The sequence below is a fragment of the Scatophagus argus genome, chromosome 19 (genome assembly GCF_020382885.2).
Source record: "Scatophagus argus isolate fScaArg1 chromosome 19, fScaArg1.pri, whole genome shotgun sequence".
In the NCBI taxonomy this organism is placed as follows: Eukaryota; Metazoa; Chordata; class Actinopteri; family Scatophagidae; genus Scatophagus; species Scatophagus argus.
This window is the reverse complement of record NC_058511.1, coordinates 20,585,109-20,606,016: the sequence shown is the minus strand read 5'-3', so window position 1 is coordinate 20,606,016 and position 20,908 is coordinate 20,585,109. Positions and strand designations below refer to the sequence as shown.

The 20,908-nt window shown below is 41.2% G+C and overlaps 1 protein-coding gene across 2 annotated transcripts; it reads left to right on the top strand.

The window, feature by feature from the left end:
• The first annotated feature begins 182 nt into the window (after positions 1 to 182).
• On the top strand, positions 183 to 20,662 carry ddhd1b (DDHD domain containing 1b). Of its 2 annotated transcripts, XR_006841694.1 has the most exons (14): positions 183 to 1,237; positions 1,457 to 1,633; positions 1,997 to 2,125; positions 2,837 to 2,984; positions 3,087 to 3,196; positions 4,393 to 4,499; positions 4,870 to 5,126; positions 6,487 to 6,562; positions 7,382 to 7,531; positions 7,832 to 7,896; positions 8,340 to 8,518; positions 14,412 to 14,669; positions 18,773 to 19,704; positions 20,161 to 20,662. XR_006841694.1 is itself a non-coding variant. In XM_046373702.1 (13 exons), exons 1-13 carry the CDS (start codon positions 481 to 483, stop codon positions 18,955 to 18,957), a joined length of 2,598 nt encoding a protein of 865 aa, XP_046229658.1. In that variant the 5' UTR covers positions 183 to 480; the 3' UTR covers positions 18,958 to 20,662. The 2 variants fall into 2 exon arrangements, 1 of the variants encoding a protein (XP_046229658.1); XM_046373702.1 differs by having other exon boundaries at positions 18,773 to 20,662.
• The last annotated feature ends 246 nt before the right edge of the window (positions 20,663 to 20,908 follow it).

Genomic DNA, 20,908 nt, shown 5'->3' with positions numbered 1-20,908 from the left:
CATACATAAAAATGAGGCTCAAAACGCAGGCTGCAAACAAGGTTTTTAAATTATAAAATAAACAATAGCAAAATCTACGTCCACTGTTATATTTTCCTCCAATATCTATTCCTCTTATTGGTATGCTTTACATTGTATTATCACAATCGCGGATATTGAGTTTATTTTGAATGTTTAAATAGGAAGTTATTTTGTCGTCGATTATTTGACGTTATGTGGAAACAGATTATTCTAGTATCAATCACGAAAAAACGGGAGTATGCACAGGAGTGTGTACAGAAATAAGATATATGTAGTTTAAGCAGTGTGCGCATATATTTTCAAATCTGTAGCTAAATGTTAAGAAATAATGTCAACTCGGTTTACAGATGTTAGCAGCCGCGGGGATAGAAACCATTAACCTTGATTAGTAGTCTGACAGTATCATTGTGAATTTTTGGGGGGGACTTTTTACTGAGTCTAACAATTTGCAGCCAAACCATGAGCAGTAGGAAGGAAAATCCGAGAACCCGCCAGCATAGCTCGGAGAATAATTCTGTCAGCAGTAGTGAATGGGATATGGCAAATGATGTGTTTGTATCCTGCTACGACGACAATCCGATGGGGGATAGTGGTGCTGCTGGGACAGGGGACCCAGCGAAACCCGGTTTGGATAGACACTTGCTGCTATTACGGCGAGACTCGTCATGCCAAGACGGCATGATGCTGGGCCTGGATGGAGAAGAATATTCAGACTCATCGTATGTTTCTTTCGATCCAAACTACAGCGAAAGTGACGGTAATGTCACCATCAAGAAGCGCATACGGTCCAATAGCTCCAGGCACCGTGGTGACATAGTGACGGAGCTAGGGCCACAGGAGGTCAGGTGGTTCTACAAAGAGGACAAGCGAACTTGGAAGCCATTCGTCGGACACGACTCTTTAAAAATCGAAATTGTCTATCGGAGATTCTATGAGCAGAACCCTGACAAGGCCAAACGCCCCGTCGATCCCTCCGAGCAGGAGGGGAAAGAGGCAGCCAGGTCCGGCGAGATAAAGCCGGAGAGCGTGGCGGTGGACAGTGGAAGTGTCCGGACTGAGTCGGTGCAACGTACCGGAGTACAGCGGCGCTCCGTGACAGAAGAGCTTAGGGACCCAGAGCCTAACATCAGCATCAGCGTAGAGGCAGTGTGTGTTAGAGGGGGGCTGTATGAAGTGGATATCAGGGAGAAGGAATGCTACCCTGTTTACTGGAACCGTGAGCATGTCAATGGTTTATGTTCATATTGATAAAGCTGTTACAATATAGGCCCACTGCTAGCTTTTGATTACTGTCATTAATACTATTAGCAACACCAACCCACTACTTCAGTGCATGAGTTTGCTGTACTTTGTTTAAGATGGGGATGTAAATAGTGCATGCCTGGACAACACGACATGTCAGATGCTGTGATAAACTTCATGTGATGTCCTTCAGAGCAAGACCGTATTCCTGTGATGAGGGGTCAGTGGTTCACTGATGGAACGTGGCTTCCCCTGGAGGAGGATGAGAGTGACCTTATTGAGATGGAGCACCTTGCCCGTTTCCGGGGACAACAGATGAAGGACACTTATGAGATGGAGCTGGTTACTACCATAGTGGACAGCAAAGATGGTGAGGAAATGCATAACAAAGTGTCGGTGACAGAGAAAGAAGAAGAGGGAGTGGGGCTTTTAGTATGAGTGTGTATAGTGGCTGCAGGTGCTGTGTTAACTCTGTCATTCAGGAGAGGCCACAAACAAGTCAGGTGATGCTATTTTAGCTGACTCCAGTTGAGCCAGTAGTTAGCTCACTGTTGGAGGAGGCACTGTATTAATGTGCACAGTCTGTGTCATGACTTATGGCTTGGACTTCAAAGCAGTGGAGTTTGGCACACACATACACACACATTCAATACACTCTCATGTGAAATGGTAAATTAATTACACTGGATGAAGTGCGTCATTTGCTGTTAATCACTGTGTGGCTGTCTCCCAGCTATCCACAGTCTGAAGCTGAGCAGGAGTCATGTGGACTGGCACAGTGTGGATGAGGTGTACCTGTACAGTGATGCCACCACCTCCAAGATCGCACGCACTGTCACTCAGAAACTGGGCTTCTCTAAAGGTAATGGAACACATGTTACAAATCTCCTACAACAAGTTAAACAGCGCAAGGTTTACCAAGGGACTGGCACACTCAAGGAAGTATGGTGTAGTCAGGGTTAGGGAAAAAGGGCAATTTCAACAAAAGTTGTAATGTGTCACTTTACATGAATATACCAGAAAGTATATTTGAACATTATTTATTCAAATAAATAATAACAAAATATATACCAGAAAATATTTTAGATCATTTCACTTATGCTTTTCATTGTACAGCCATTTTACCACTGCCACATTGTTGAAACTAGCTTTGGCCACAGTTAGAATCACAATCAGAATCAGAATTTGTCTTGGTGATAGGTGCATACATAGAACGTAAGAAAGAGTAACATAATAGTAGAATAAAATAGAATAAGGTAAAATAAAATAAAAAAAGATAAGTAAAATAAATATGGATATAGAGACCTTCTTGCGGAAAAACAGCAATAAAAGCCAATGACAAAAAATGTCTTTCCTGGAGCTACTTTCTACTGAAGCAGTCTCCATGAAAAGTGCAGATATCATTTTCTTTTATTCTGGACTATGTTTCACTATCAGTACAGCATCAAAATAGGCACTCCCTTGCAATTTTGTTTTGCTTGGTGATACAGAAGGGTTCTTGGGAAAAAAAAAACAGATACAGTCCTGTGGACCACATCACCTCAGGTAGTAATGTTCTCTGTCATGTCCTCAGCCTCTAGCAGTGGGACACGTCTCCATCGGGGATACGTAGAGGAGGCAGCACCTGAAGACACTCCACCTGAAACCACACACATTGTCTTTGTAGTGCATGGCATCGGTCAGAAGATGGACCAGGGCCGCATCATCAGGAACACCAGCATGTGAGATATCGAGAGGTTTTCAGCATAAACACATCGAATTGAAAAAGGAATCAGAAGAACTGTTATAGTAAATAAAGTTGTTTTGTCTTTGCTGGTGTGCAGGATGAGAGATGCTGCCAGGAAGATGGAGGAGAAGCACTTCTCTGATCGTACCATGGAGCATGTAGAGTTTCTTCCTGTGGAGTGGAGGTCAAAACTGGCTCTAGATGGAGGTATGATGCACCTTACCTCGTGAACATTCTGCACAGATATGTTAAGTGAAACTGACTGAAACTGTTGAAGATATTTCTAAAGTCTTACCAACAGTGGGAACAAAAAATGTCATTTTCACCTCAGTTGATAGGTTAAGTGATCTGTCCATATCAAGGACAAATGTCCAAAGCTTAACATCGTTATCTACATTAATTTTTGTCAGATTCACAATAAGACAGCTTTGTTGCTCATCCCAATGTGCAACACTACAGACTTTATTACTTTGTTAGACTTCACTACTTTATTTCAGATGTGTTGGCTGTAAGATCCATCCATTTAGAGGGAAAAATATCTAAAGTTTGTCATCATTATTGACGTAGACCAAAATTTGATCATGATCCCGTATTAAGAACATTTTATTGCCCAGTCCAGAGTTAGAGGATTTCCATAAACATTGATGCATTAACATCACCCTTTCATTTCACTGAAATTTGTTCATTAATTTAACTTGGATGAAAAGATCTGCTGAAACCATTAGGACTCCTGAAATGTTAATTCCAAATTTCATGGCCAGTAGTTGCCAAAAAGTGCTGATGCAGAGGGCTGAACCCCGGTGCAGAGTCAATGAGAGGCAGGGAGGCAGAAATCCAAAACAATAGTGTATTTAAATTTTAATTAAAAAAAACTCAAAACAGCACACACGTACTGTGGCAATGGAACAAAAATACTGTGGAGACGAAAAACATGGCATAACGAGACAAACGCAAATCCTGGCATCCTGCCAACAACAGTGACAGAACAAAGACGAGGACTAAACAGACAACATAACAAGACACAGGTGCAACACATTAAGGGAGGAGAAAGCAATCAAGATAAACTAAAGCAAAGCTACATGAAACAGAGACACGCAGGGGAAGTGACGCTTTCAAAATAAAACAGGACATGACAAAAACCCTGAACATAACACATGGAAAGACAAGACACACATGAAACATGATACATGGATCAAAAATCAACAGACAGAACACCAGGGTGTGACAGTAGTTTTCAACATATAGATCAAAGAGGTGGACAGGTTGACAGTCTGTATATATGTATGTGTCATAAAGTAAAATCAATGCATTTTTTCCTTTTTAATAAATAGTCTGAAGAAATAAGTAATTTTTCTCTGGGAATGTCTGACAGCTGTGTGTTTTTTTGTACATTTGCCTTGCAGACACTGTGGATTCCATCACTCCAGACAAAGTGCGAGGCCTCAGAGACATGCTGAACAGCAGTGCCATGGACATCATGTACTACACCAGCCCTCTATACAGAGATGAGGTGACACTGAGACTATCCTACAGTTCAGCTTTCCAGTTCCCTTTAAGAAATATATCTAGCCTGAAGTCCAGTCTCATTCTGTCTTTACTGAACTGTGTTTCTGTACTCTAACACCCTGCAGACAGTTTGGGAGCATTAGTCCCTAACCCCCTCAGACTCAATGAAATCCTGCCAAAACTGTTTTGGTCCAACATGGCTGTATAGCTCTGAACACTCTTACAGTCTCTTACAGTCTTCTGCCCAATTGTGAAATAACCAGTAATCGATTTAGATCTATTTAAATCTTATTGACGCTATTAAAATAGAGACAAATATCTCATAAATTTGCATTTGTGTGTTGCTGTTGTTGTTGTTGTTATTGTGTATGTAGATTACCCGGGGTTTGACTCTGGAGCTGAATCGTCTGTACTCACTCTTCTGCTCACGGAATCCAGATTTTGAAAAAAACGGGAAGGTGTCCATAGTGTCACACTCACTGGGCTGTGTCATCACCTTCGACATCATGACTGGCTGGGATCCTGTTCGCTTTCATCATCAAGAAGCAACAGAACCAGAGGAGACAAAGGTCTGCCGGCCGAGTGACGTGGAGTACTGCCTTCAGGAGCAGCTGAGACTCACACGCCTCAGGTAACCCCACAGGTTCCACAGTGGTGTAAAGCACGCCACCACTGGACTCTAGTGCAGTGGAGACGCTTTCTCTGGAGTAACGAATCACGCTTCTCCATCTGATAATCTGATGGACGAGTCTGGGTTTGGTGTTTGTCAGGAGAACGGTACTTATCTGAATGCATTGTGCCAAGTGTGAAGTTTGGTGGAGGGGGGATTATGGTGTGGGGGTGTTTTTCACGAGCTGGGCTTGGACCCTTAGGCCCCGTAGTTCCAGTGAAAGGAACTCTGAATGCTTCAGCATCCCAAGAGGTTTTGGACAATTCCATGCTCCCAACTTTGTGGGAACAGTTTGGGGATGGCCCCTTCCTGTTCCAACATGACTGCGCACCAGTGCACAAAGCGAGGTCCATAAACACATGGATGAGCAAGTTTGGTGTGGAAGAACTTGACTGGCCTGCACAGAGTCCTGACCTCAACCCTATAAAACACCTTTGGGATGAGTTAGAATGAAGAGTGATAGCCAGGCCTTCTTGTCCAATATCAGTGTCTGACCTTACAAATGCGCTTCTGGAAGAATGGTCAAAAATTCCCATAAACACACTCCTAAACCTTGTGGAAAGTCTTCCCAGAAGAGTTGAAGCTGTTAAAGCTGCAAAGGGTGGGCCAACGTCATAATAAACCCCATGAATTAAGAATGGGATGTCACTTAAGTTCATATGCGTGTAAAGGCAGATGAGCAAATACTTTTGGCAATATAGTGTATGTGAAGCCTGAAGCATTTTATGTTCTGGAAGACTCTTATTTCTATTATTATTTCTCCTTGGCCTTTAGACCTCTGATCTTGGTTGGAGCAACTGTAAAAACCCAATTTCCCCAAGGAATCAGTAAAGTATTTCTGATTCTGATTCTGATTTGGAGTTAAAGAACACACCAGCCTGTTCAAAAGTATCCACTGCAGTACCACCAGCTTAAGGGGCAGCTTTTTTTCCCTCACGATTTGATACTGAAATCATCACCTTACAGAGTTTATTTCTGTGATATGATCATTTATTCACTTGTGTATATAGTTTTTGTTGTTTTATATGTAACATAGGTAACTAAGACCTGAGTTTTCTCATACCATTTTGTGCTGTATAATTACAATGAAGTTGATCTTCAATAACAAGTAGTATAGGATAGGTGTGGCTGTGAGACTAGATGCCCATTGTAAAGGCAACTGAATTGTTTGGTTGGTTTTGCAGCTAGGGTTGAGCAGTTCTGACTTAATTTGAGTACAATTTTACTGAAAATGCCGCTTTCAGTATAAGCCTACTGAAGAGGCATGTAGATGGCTTGTGTTGGAGTAGTTTTAATCTTAGCGTAATATCAATCTTCCCAGGTTGAGGGACTTGGAGGATCAGTTCCAGGGTCTGCAGACCTCATCTTGTGTCGCAGTGCCAGCCTTGAAATTCAAGGTAAAGTTGAAAAGTTTTGGACTGTACTGTGTCTGTCATCAGTGTTCACCAGCCACTGCCAGCAACTTCCTGTTAAATATATCTCCTAATTAATACTACAAAACATTCTGTTTCATACTTCACTTCAAAAAATCAGTATTATTATTTTTACATACACCGACATTCTTTCTCTGCATTTACCCCATCACTTATTGAAACACACACACACATACATGTAACATGCTCAAGGGAGCATCAGCTGACTAATTGGAGGGGGGGTCTGCCCTCTCAAATCCACTGATTTAAACTACAACCGCCCCCCATTCATGAACTAACACAGAATGAACACAAACTGGGATGCAGTTTATATGTGGTAACATAGGTATGAAAGTATAAAAAAAGAAAAGTATAAAAGTATTATGTATGTGCAGTGAGTTAGTACTGATTAACACTTGAGGCATTCAGTAGTGATGCAGATTTTGAAAACTTTGAAAGAGTCACTGTCTTTTCTGCCTTCCTGTTCATTCAGTGATTGTAACTTCAGTCAGGAGTCAGCTGGACTAGTTAGTGTAGATTACACATGACCCTTTTTTTGATGGGAGACAATCAGAGATTTTCTTTAGTTAATGGTCATTAAAATAAGGTTCGGTTAGAGTGCCTTATCATTTTCATAAGCCTGCTTGTTGAACACATGAACAGTTGTACACACTGGCCTAGCACAGTCAAAGTTTCCTTTAAGTGGCCAATGAGCAGCTCTGTTGGAGCATTTATGGTCTGCCAATATTTCTGGGGCAGTGTCTGTTATTCTGTCTGGTTGTGTTTGCCCTTTTCTCGATTTAGGTAGAGAATTTTTTCTGTATGGGCTCTCCTCTGGCTGTTTTCTTGGCACTGAGAGGGATCCGACCTGGAAATAACGGTGTGCAGGACCACATACTCCCCACGTCTATCTGCAAACGCCTCTTCAACATATTCCATCCCACAGACCCCGTGGTGAGCTACAGTACCTACAGCTGAGTTTGTCATTATCCTGCTTGAATTACAATCATCACCTGCTTTCACGATTGGCCAGATTTTGTCAAATTTCTAGGGAAGAGTAATGGTTTATAAAGACAGAAACAAAATCTTTCAATGGATGCTATAGAAGTCTGTGGTGTTGTCCTGTTGTGTTGACATGGCACATTAAAATAATGAAAACTAAATGTAAATCTGGTAGTTAAATTAAAAAAAGAAGTAATGTTGTGACAAACCCCCATCTTCACGTATCCCAACATTTGTGTTTGTTTGTTTCAGGCATACAGATTGGAGCCTCTTATCTTAAAGCACTACAGTAACATTACACCTGTTCAGATCCACTGGTAAGACAAGTCATTTGGTTGTATATGACAGATAATGAATTAATCAACACAGTAGATGCTGTGATGAAATGAATTGATATAGCTCATCCACAGTTTCAGTGTCTCTCTTTCTTCATCTGTTACTTGTGAAATTATATTCTTGCAATTAAAAATAGATACATGGCCCAACAGGTAAACTAGGTTCCAACCTAAAGAATAAACCACGTACTTTGGATGAATGAGATGACATAGCTTTAAATAACATAATGAAACAAATAGATTGAAGTTATATGTAATCTGAAACAGTAATAGATAGCATGTTACATTTTGTGTTATTTTATATCCAATAACTTAATAACTATGTTTGAAGCTACAGAGCGCTCAGTTTGATGAAATTAAAGCTGAAGAAAGAATGAGGACTACAGGTTTCAATGACATCAGGTTGATGTCGATGTAATGTGCAGGTATAACACCACCAGTCCAACGCCATACGATCAGATCCCGCCCATACTACTCAACTTACCAAAGGAGACCACATCCGTCTCAGATTCAGAGAGCATTCCTAGCCCCTGCACCTCCCCACCCCAGGTCCGACGGCACTATGGAGAGTCCATCACCAGTCTGGGCAAGGCAAGCATCATGGGTGAGCACACAGTGAATTTTATGTCTGTGCAGATGACAGATGCAGTAGAGCATAATAATAATAATCATACAGTGGTATGAAAAAGTTTGGGCACCCCTGATCATTTTCAGGATTTTCCTTTATAAATCATTGGTTGTTCGGATCAGCAATTTCAGTTAAATATATCATATAGCAGACAAACACAGTGATATTTCAGAAGTGAAATGAAGTTTATAGGATTAACAGAAAGTGTGCAACAATTACTTAAACAACATTAGGCAGGTGCATAAATTTGGGCACCCTTGTTGTTTTATTGATTTGAGTACCTTTAGCACTAATTATTGGAACACAAAGTTTGTTTGGTAAGCTCATTGACCCTTGACCTACATACACAGGTGAATCCGATCATGAGAAAGGGTATTTCAGGTGGCCAGTAGCAAGTTGTTCTCCCTTTTGCATCTTCTCTGAGGAGTGGCAACATGGGAGCCTCAAAACAACTCTCAAATGACCTGAAAACAAAGATTGTCCAACATCATGGTTTAGGGGAAGGATACAAAAAGCTGGCTCAGAGATTTAAGCTGTCAGTTTCCACTGTGAGGAACATAGTGAGGAAATGGAAGACCACAGGCACAGTCCTAGTTAAGGCCCGGAGTGGCAGGCCAAGAAAAATCTCTGATAAGCAGAGGCGAGGAATGGTGAGAACGGTCAAACTCAACCCACAGACCAGCTCCAAAGACCTACAACATGATCTTGCTGCAGATGGTGTCACTGTGCATCGTTCAACTATTCAGCGCACTTTGCACAAGGAGATGCTGTATGGGAGAGTAATGCGGCGGAAGCCTTTTCTACGCACATGCCACAAACAGAGTCGCTTGAGGTATGCTAAAGCACATTTGGACAAGCCAGCTTCCTTTTGGAATAAGGTGCTGTGGACTGATGAATGTACAATTGAGTTATTTGGACATAACAAGGGGCGGTATGCATGGCGGAAGAAGAACACAGCATTCCAAGACAAACACTTGCTACCCACAGTAAAATTTGGTGGTGGTTCCATCATGCTGTGGGGCTGTGTGGCCAGTGCAGGTACTGGCAATCTTGTAAAAGTTGAAGGTCGCATGGATTCCAGTCAGTATCAGCAGATTCTTGCCAACAATGTTCAAGAATCAGTGACAAAGTTGAAGTTGCACCGGGGCTGGATACTTCAACAAGACAACAACCCCAAACACTGCTCAAACTCTACAAAGGCATTCATGCAGAGGAACAACTACAACGTTCTGGAATGGCCATCTCAGTCCCCAGACCTGAACATTATTGAAAATCTGTGGTGTGATTTAAAGCGGGCTGTCCATGCTCGGAAACCATCAAACCTGACTGAACTGGAGATTTTTTGTAAAGAAGAATGGTCAAAAATACCTTCAACCAGACTCCAGACCCTCATTGGAAGCTATAGGAAGCGTTTAGAGGCTGTTATTTCTGCAAAAGGAGGATCTACGAAATATTGATGTCATTTTTCTGTTGTGGTGCCCAAATTTATGCACCTGCCTAATGTTGTTTAAGTAATTATTGCACACTTTCTGTTAATCCTATAAACTTCATTTCACTTCTGAAATATCACTGTGTTTGTCTGCTATATGATATATTTAACTGGAATTGCTGATCCGAACAACCAATGATTTATAAAGGAAAATCCTGAAAATGATCAGGGGTGCCCAAACTTTTTCATACCACTGTATTTTTGTTCTCATGGTAAATAATCACCAACTGAAGAAAGGAAGAACCTGATTCAAAATCTGTCGTCTCAGTCATGACAACCACACACACACATTGTGTACTTCTACTGCATTGTGTAGAGAAAGAGGCAAGGTAGTGCACAGTCCAATCTTATCAATAGATTAATAGACTATTGTTGGATAGCATTTTCTTAGACAACATGATGTTACATTTTCTTCATGCTTCAGATGTAGAATGAAAACTAAGAGCACATTATTGGCTTTCATAAGCTAATGGCAACCAAGATAGTTGAAGATGACAATATGAAAGTAATGAAGTAGAGCATATATTTTAATGTCTGGCTGACCAAATCCATGAGTCAGAGAACAGGCTTCGGTAAAACTCATCGTCTTAAATTCATTAGCAGATGTTCAGTACACAAGTAGGCAGTCAGTAAAGGCAAACAAATGCAGAGGTTTGAGCAGAGGCAAAGTCAATGAGGCAAGCAAAAGTAAAGGAAAAAACAGAACATCACTAGAGAAAAACAATGGAACAAATGACACAGAGGTATATAGTGAACTGAAATGACTCTCCTTTAGCTGGCCCAAGACAGGCCCATGAACCACAGGCTGGATTGTCATGGACCTGGGGAGCTGGAAGCGGACAGCCAACAGGGCTGATTATTTTGGAAATAGGTAAAGGGCCCCCAAACCTGGGAGCAAGTTTGCAGGACTTGAAGTGCAGCAGAAGATCCCGGGAAGAGAGCCACACTCTTTGCCCGGACAATAAGAGGGAGCAGTGATCCACCCTCCTCCTACACTGCTTCTGAGCAGTGCCTACCGGGCCATACTCCAAACTTGTCTTCACCTCCAAATGAGGGCTTGTGCTGAGGGAATACTAACCTTCACATACCATGGCAAAGAGGTATGAATGTATTTAACCGGCATGTGGTGCTTACTTCAGGTTGCCAGATTTTGGGATGAGGATGAGAAGAGCGTTTCATGGAGGTTGTTCAGCTTGCCAGCTGTCACTCCTTTGGAGTGAGTTGGGCTCTTCCCAGCTGCGTTGGTTCCTCTCAGGCAGCAGGAGGTGCTGCAGGACCAACCACTGAAGATGAGGCAGGGAAGATCGTCTCAGAGGTCTTAATCCCTTTGGTTGCCCTCTGTGGGCAAACAGAGGAATGGAAGACCTTGACACTCTCTCTCTCCCTTTGTCTCTCGTGTCTATTCGGGTGGCCAATACTGGGAGGTGGCTGGGAGGTGACTGGGTCCGATAACCCAAGGAGGACTTTTTCAAGTACCAAGGCAGCATTCCGACCACTGTCTGCCATCAATGTACGAATTTCAGTGGCAAAGTTGATTAGCCTTCCCTTGCCCTGTGTGGTCAAAAATCTTGTTCAGAGTCTGTGATCTGGTGCTAAGAATGATAGACTCTTGCCCATTATGCGGTTACTTATGTCTCAGCACAGCCAGAGATAGGGCTGGGTATCAATCAAAAATCTTCGATGCAAAATACCTTCACTTTGATACTGGTTCCTGAACGATACTTTTTTCGATACCAATTTTATAATATCAATTCTAACAAAAAGAAAATTACATTACACATTACAGTACAAATCTTTAGTTTTATTTTTCAGCTTTGGTAAATTTCCACTCCAGGCGGTTTTCTTACAGAAAAATAAACAACAAATAATTTCCAGTGCAGTTGCAAAGGTGGAGATTTTAAATCAGGCCACTCGGTACGGTGGCCGACAAGTACAAACACACTGCATATACAGAAATGCACTGCATATAAGAAAACAAATGCAAAAAGAAAGGCGCATATCCAGTCATACAACGAAAGTGCTCCAGGCCTCTAGGGGCAGTGCTGAGCTTCCATCTGAGAAACAGACAACAGACGTAGCAATGTCAAAGAAAAAAAAAGAAGACCTAGTATAGTGCATTTCTGTATTTGCAGCGTTATCCTTTTGCATCTGTTTTCCTATGTGCAGCGCGTTTCTGTATATGCAGTGCGTTTGTACTTGTCGGCCACCGTACGCTTGCGCTTTGTAACGTCCACAGGCAGACTTGAATGCTGAGAGGAGGAAGGATGCGGCCCGCTGCGGACTGCATTCTTGCAGTTAAACACGGAGCAACTTTCTGCTCTGAAATTGATTGCGTGCATGGTCAGGTGCTTCACCAAATTAGCCGTGTTAGCAACGATGAATTTTTTGCATATATTGCATCGCGCACTATTGACATCAATCTTGCTAAAATGGAGCCACACTTGTCCACGTGGCTTTTTTCTAACCGCTTCGATGACACACACACAACTACAGTTTCCAACACAGATGCACGTGAACCCCGTCTGCACGCCGCAATCACATGTAACTTTACAGCCAATCGCCGGCAGCATGATCAGGTCTTGATCACGTGATTAAACTCTGGGTACCAAAACTTGGCACCGAAAGACGAGGCATATTTCGATACTCAGTACTACCGAAGCATTTCGGTTGGTACCATTAAAGAACCGAAGTTCGGTACCAAGCCCTAGCCAGAGAGGGGAGTGATGATGAATACCACCTTGGAGCGTTCTATGGAGAATGATGGCGCTTGTAACTTGCTTGTAAGTGGAGGCTACACTGGACTAGGAAGGGAAGCGGTGTCCTGCACTAGAGAGGTGGGAGTGAGAGCCTCTAGGCGATTCTCCAGGAGTTGGAAGTGGTTGCTAAGGTAGCTAACCTGGCCGCCAATGGATGAATTATGACTTTCATGGCGCTTAAAGAGTGCATTCATTCCTCCTACAAAGAGCACAGTTTCCTCCTTGTGGTGTAGAATCCACTGCTCCTGGGAGCACATGTGCGGTTAGTGAGAACAGCTTGGTCCAGTTCATTCTGCAATGCCTGCCTGACCATAGAGAGTAGGACCCAAAATGCACAACTCAGAGAACAGTAAAACTCACAGTCCTTAATTTGTTGACAGTGAGCAGAGGCAAAGAGCATGGCTTACACAGTCAGGGTAACTAGACACAGGTGAAACTTTACTGTTCATAGTACATTATGAGACAGTTATAATGATGGAAATGGATTGTGTCAAAAAAAGTCAAAAGTCAAAAACCTAGTAAGCCTCATGGATGGGAAAAAAGAACCAATATTAGAAATTGAATAAAATCAGCCACAGATTTTGCACTTGTGAAATTCCTACTGTTGGGAACAACAGAAGAAGTGACTATTATATTATAAACACTGTAGTAGGTCTGAGTATGATACTGCTGGAGGAATAGATGAATGGGTTTTTAGGTGTGCTGATAGGGAAAATTTAAGCAGATTAGTGAGTAAGAAATGTGAATAGTGAGAAATTTATCAAAGATGTTGATAAATGAAATCGTTTTCTAGGACCACGAAACAAAGTATTTAAATGACAGGTGGTAATCAAAGAAAGAAAGAAAGAAAATCATGTCATTGTGGATGAAGGAATGTGAAAATGCCATAAAATGTCAAGATAACATTTTTAAACAGTTAAAAAGAACTCATAAATATCAGAATCTTATTGAATAGAAAGTGCTGCAAGCCATTGTAAGGAAAACAGTTAAAAGTGAGTTTTTAGAGAATTTTTTGAAATTCAGAAGAAAGAGAAACAGAAAAAGCTAAAATGTGAGGAATGACACACAGAATTAATTGTGTGTGTTAATGTTTAGATTATAACCTTCTGATAGATAGCAGCCTCTGCCATCAGTGTGTGAATGGGTGAATGTGACAGTGGTGTAAAAGCGCTTTGAGTGGTCATTACAACTGGGAAAGCGCTATATAAGTACAGCACAATTTACCATCAGATGTCTTATGATAAATTATCTCATTTAAGAGCAAGAGCAAATTAAGAGGGAAAGCGTAGTGGCTGTATTTTTTTTATATAGGGAAGGTGTAAGATAAGAAGTGGGTGAAAGGATTTTTTAAATGATAGAAGGGAATCTAACTTTAACCCACTTGTACATATAGGGACGTACATGTATCAAAGGGAAAGAAATAGCTGACAAGTATAAGTTGAAAGAAAGGTGGCAAAAGCAGTGGGACAAAGAGAGAACAGGAGGTGGATATTATGCAGAATTCAAACGGAAGTAGGAGTCGCTAGGAGTTGCTACAAAATGTCCTAAATGTCATAAACATCATATTTTACTGTGTATTGAAATTAATTAATTATATGATGGTTAAATCTTAACTGCCCCTTAGGCGCTGCAAGTCTTGGAAAGGGAATTGGAGGAATCCTGTTTTCCCGCTTTTCCCGTTCCAGTGGCCATGTGGGTGGAGTGGAGGAGGAGCCTTCAGACTCTGAGGGCGGAGCCTCTGAAGTGGAAAACGTGGCTTCAAGAGAGGATTTAGCAACAGTGACAGAGAGTGAAGAGAAGGACACACAAATAGAAATGGAGAACAGGGAAGCAGAGCCTACCGTGTCCCAGTCCACCTCAGCTGTCATGGACAGCACCTCATGTAAGTACTGTGCTTTAGTTAGGAAACTCTGGTAAATTTGCGAATAGTCAGGTCAAAAATCAATCATATACATAAAGTGTTGTTTCCTGTAGTAAACTTTTTTTTTGATTACTCACATTCCTACATTCCTACATCATCCAGATTTAATTCAGCTTATTTATATGGCGCCAATTCTCAACAAAAGTTGTCTCATGACAACTTGCCAATTAGGCCAGGTCTAGACCAAACTCTTTAATTAAATTTTGTAATACAGAGAACCCAACATTCCCCCCTTGAGCAAGCACTTGGCAACAGTGGTGAGGAAAAACTGCAAGATCAAGAAAGAGCTCAGTGCGTCTTGGGAGTTCCCCCAGCAGTCTAAGCCTATAGCAGCATAAAAAGGGGCCAGCCCTAACTCTAAACTTTCTCAAAAAGAAAAAGTTTTAAGTCTTCTCTTAAATGTAGAGAGGTTGTCCGCCTTCCGGACCGAAACTGGAAGATGGTTCCACAGTAGAGGAGCTTGGTAACTTAAAGCTCTGGTTCCCAATCTACTTTTGAAGACTCTAGGAACCACAAGTAACCCTGCATCTTGGGAACGTAAATCTCTGGTGGGATAAAAGGGTACTATCAACTCTTTAAGATATGATGGTGCCTGACCGTTCAGGGCTTTATATGTGAGGAGGAGAATTTTAAACTCTATCCTGAATTTTATAGGGAGCCGGAGTAGGGAAGTGTAAGTGTAAAAGTGTAAAGAGTAATCGTGCAGCTGCGTTCTGAATTAGCTGGAGAGTCTTTCGAGACTTTTTAGGCCAACCTGATAAAAGAGAGTTACAATAATCCAGCCTGGAAGTAATAAATGCATGGGCTAATTTTTCTGCATCTTTCTGACTCAGAATGTGCTTAATTTTTGCAATATTGCGGAGGTGAAAGAATGCAGCCTTTGAAATGTGTGTTATGTGTGAGTTAAAGGACATATCCTGATCAAAAATAACTTGATTCCTTACAGTGGAGCTTGAGGCCAAGGCTAAGCCATCTAGCATTGCTATATCATTGGACATTTGTTTCTAAGGTGTTCAGGGCCCAGAACAATAACTTCAGTTTTGTCTGAATTTAGAAGTAAAAAATTGCAAGTCATTCAGGTTTTTATGTCTTTAAGACATGCCTGAAGTTTGGGTAGCTGATTTATTTCATCTGGTTTCATTGACAAGTACAATTCTGTGTCATCTGCATAACAATAAAAATGTATGGAGTGTTTTCTAATAATATCACAGATGGGGAGCATAAAAAGGGTGAATACTATTGGCTCGAGCACATAACCTTGGGGAATTCCGTGACTAAACTAAACAGGCGAAATGTAGTCACGCGTCTTAGTCAGAACACGAGCTGCAGAGTTCTGAGTAAGCTGCAGAGTTCTGACGGACTTTTTAGGGCATCCTGACATGCAAGAGTTGCAGTAATTCAGCCTGGAAGTAACAAAAGTGTGAATGAGCTTCTCAACAGCATCTAAGAAAAGGACATGCCTGATTTTTGCAATGTTACGAAGGTGGAAGTACGCAGTCCTCGAGATTTGTTTTATGTGAGTGTTGAAAGACAAGTCCAGATCAAAGCTTACACCCAGGTTCTTCACAATGGTGCTAGAGGTAGGAGCTAGTCCATTATGAAAGACTATATCATGTATGCACCTTACATGTTTTGGGCAGTCAGCGGTTTTGGTCTAAGATTTAAGGATATACTTGGAGGAAATAAGAACCCAAGGGAAATAATAACAGTGTCTTTATATTAACAATACTCTAAACCAGGGGTCAGCAACCTTTAGCATGAAAAGAGCCATTTTGCCTGTTTCCCACCAAATTAAAGCCCACTCGGAGCCACAAAACCTATTTGACCACTAAACTGAAAGTAACACCACATATAGTTTTCTTAAACTTATGCTTTATATATATATGAGAACTATAGTATGTTACTTTTATGAAATCAATAAACTTTACTGTACTTTGAGAGAAAAAGACACTGGCACTTATACATTTATTTTCAAACAAAATATATAAATATATTTGGGTTGTGGCAACATTAATGCATTATCACATTAGGGCTGGGCAAGTCAACGCTTAAATTAATTAATGCTGTCAATTATTATTTTTTATTTTATCGCGCACTAACAGTTTTTTTAGTGAGCAAGTGAGCAACTTTAAAACTTTAAAAATAATTACTATCATAAAAACAACAGCACGCTAAAATAATTCTCGGCGTTAATTATCGTGTTAACGTACGTACGTAATTATGCATTAAATTGCACAGCCCTAAAATATATACACACACGTTAAGCATACCGGTAAGCCAGTTTTGTCAGCAGTAAAACCAAACGAATTTGTCCATGAGACATTAAACGATTTATTTTCGTCTTCAACTTTTCTCTTCTTTGATTTGTTCACTGCTAGCTTACCAGGGGCCAAAATTTGCCACTTATTTGGCGGCAAAAGGTGTCACAAACAGGACGTGACGGATATTTTGATCGACAAAATATTAAAACAAGTTTTACATTAATTTCACAAGAGCACCTCAGTGTCCAAAGAAATAACTATTACAACTGTAACCTACTTTTTAAAAGTAGTCAATTTATGTTCTTCCGGCAAATGATGTAGAGGTACAGGTAGTGCTTTTATTTTGAAGGAAGAGTCTGGAAATGGTGTTGCTGTTGGTATGCAAACTGGGAGAAAGCGAGCTGTGATTTGTGACTTGTAGTGCCTCTTCACGTTGTATTCTTTCATAACAGATGTACATTCGTTGCACAGTTAACAGACCAGTTTATTACTCATCGTGGCAGGCAAAACAAATAAATATTTGTCCATTCATTCGCTCTGGAACTGGCGGTTTTCCAAATCAATTTTTTGTTTTTTGGGTTTTGAGAGCGACATGTTGTAAGCCGGTGTTAGCTTAGCTGACTCTGATCTCTTCACCTCTCACCTCGCCAACTGAGTGGAAAGGCAGAGCGAGTGTAGCAACCAATCACAGCGCATGCCTGTCTGGCACGTAGGTGCGTAGTATAATGTGAGAGATTGGAACCGTTGTTGAAGTAGATCAGAGCCACCGGTATACTGTAATTTTGTTATTTTTATTATTTTATTATTTATCACATGAATCACACACTGATTTACTGGGAGACTTGTGGGCCATAAAAAAATTCAAAACTGCCATATCCGGCCCGCGGACCGCTGGTCGAGTAGGCCTGCTGTAGGTAATGCTTCAAATCTCAGTACAACCAAAAGCAACTGGATAATGTGATTCATAGATAACATGTTCACCAGTAAAAAAAAATAGTAGAATAAACAGAGGTATTTTTTGAGATGCAGTTTTTTTGATAGTGGTCAAAGAGATCAGCATTTAGTAGCTGAATACAAATGTCCACACTTTTGTGAACTGCAAAGGACTTCATGTGTGAACTTTGACACAAGACTTATAGCATGTGACACTTTGAAAGAAAAAGACAAGAATAATAAACTGAAACATCTGTAGGCAATAGTTCAAATATACATTATTTGTTTTTGAAGAGATTTCTTTTGTTATTTTTGAATACATACTATGGTTTGATAATGTACACAAGCTGAACATGTACAGGCTGAACAATTTGGAATAGTATGTTATAATATGCAGAGTTACAAGTATATTACAAGTAGTAATGCTCTAATGAAGGATGAAACCATGTTAATACCATGTTATTTAATCAACTTCAACTTTTTTTTTTATTGGCAGTATATATATATTTTTAGATACACTGAATTTTTCCTCTGCATTTACCCATCCTTGGTTGAACACACATGCAAGACCCAGCAAATTACATGCAGTGAACACACACACAGGAGCAGTGGGCTGCTACTCTCAGGTGCCCGGGAAGCAAATTGGGGGTTAAGTACCTGTGTCTTCAAAAAATAACAAATGGGCACATCAGCTGGGTCGAACCGTGACCCTCCGTTCACCGCGCACATACCTTGCATACTGAAAATTGACAGTATAAAGAACTTAAGAATTTAGCCTAAGTCCACCAGGACTCAGATCTGAAAAGGGAAAAGTATCCTCTTCTGACACTTCACTCACGTGGCTGCTTTTCTGTCTTTTCTCTGTTCCAGTGGAACTGGAAAGACGCATCGACTTCGAGCTGCGGGAGGGGTTGGTGGAGAGCCGCTATTGGTCAGCAGTAACCTCACACACAGCCTATTGGTGCTCTTATGATGTGGCTCTGTTCCTCCTCACCTTCATGTACACACCACAAGAGCCAACTGAATGTGCAGAAGACATCCCAAACACCTCATAACATATGTGCAAACTGACTCAGGGAGTCATCATGTCTGAGGTCACTTAACTCCATTCACACCTTTTGAAATATAAATTTCAAAAAAGCCACACTTATAGAACATAATAAAATACACATTATTCTTGAGTTTCTAATCTTTTAATTCAGATACAGCAACTCTTGGCTTCGCTCAATGCAGAGGGGCTGAGCAGTCCAGTGGTGTTTTCACAGCCAGGAAAGCAAAACTCTGACCAACCGTACCACCTACATAAACATAGTTGTTGACCTAGTACACCCATCCATCCATTTTCTATACCGCTTATCCGTCAGGGTGGTGGGGGAGCTGGACCCTATCCCAGCTGACTACGGGCGAGAGGCGGGGTGCTAACCAGTGCACCACCGTGCCGCCCCCTAGTACACCCCTTCATGGAAAAGGTATTTCCTGATGGCAGTGGCATCTTTCAGCAGGATAGTGCACCCTGTCACACTGCAAAATTTCAAGAATGGTTTGAGGAACCCTATAAGTTTGAGGTGTTGACTTTGCCTCCAAATTCTCCAGATCTCAATCCAGTTGAGCATCTGTGGGATGTGCTTGAAAAATAAGTCTGTTCCATGGAGGCCCCACCACACAACTGACAGGACTTAATGGTTCCTCTACAGACAGCTTGGTGCCAGATAACATGGCATACCTTCAGAAGTCTAGTGGAGTCCATTCCTCGACAGGTCAAGACTGTTTTGACGCCAAAAAGGAGATCTACTTAATATGAGGTGGGACTTCATAGGGTTTTGGCTGATTGGTGTACTTACAATCTATGTTCTCTTTATAGTCGTCCTTGACTCCATATTGTTGCCCTGTATTCCCTAATTTTACATTCTGTTTACTTTTACCTATGCTATGTACTGAACTGGTACAATGTTGACACATAAATCGTAAAATATTTAAATGTAAATAATTGTGCATGCAACAAGCATTTGTCCCACATGATGCACCCACACGGCAAATAAAATATTAATTTGATTGAGTGACTTCAGTTAAAAATTCTTTGACTTTCACATCCTGTGAGTAGGGCAAGCTAAAATGACTGTTACAACTAAGTGAATTGAAAATTAATTGACTACAACCCAGACACAAGCACACACAAGTCACTTCCCTTTTACATATGATAGCTAACGTATATTCCTCCCGGTTTCCACACACTAATGTTAATGTGACCTTTGCCCTAGACTGAATGGACATATACTGTGCCTAGACCCATCCATCAGAGAGGTGTTCACGCTCAAAGACCGTCCTCCATTTCCTGGTCTCTTCTCAACAACTGTCTTCTGTGCAAAGCACCCTGCTGTGTTCAGCTGTATCAGAGACATCCCACCCAAGTTTTTACTAATATGATCAAAAATAGAACTGTAGCAAACGCCATTGCTTGCTTCAGGTTTAACTGTGTCCTTGTGAGAAATATGTCCAGTAATTTTTCCTCATATAAGAACATGACATAAAAAAAATAAACAAGAATTATTTTCCAACAAAATACATTGACATTAAATTTTAAAATTTGAGTACTTCTACTACAGATAAACAGGAATTGTCAGTATCTGAATTAAAATAGCATTAAGTAATTTTTGAACACTGGCTCGACTTGACTAGTGGCAGATGACGTCAATTTACATCCATTTTCTATACCGCTTAACTGTCAGGGTTGTGGAGGAACTGGAGCCTATCCCAGCTGACTACGGGCACGAGGCGGGGTTCACCCTGGACTGGTCGCCAGTCAATCGCAGGGCTGACACACACAGACAACCACACATGCACATACTCACACCTAGGGACAATTTAGAGTAGCCAATTAACCTAATGTGCATGTCTTTGGAATTATGGGAGGAAGCCGGAGTACCCGGAGAAAACCCACGCAGGCACAGGGAGAACATGCAAACTCCACATAGAAGGGCCCAGACTGGGAGTCAAACCTGGAACCCT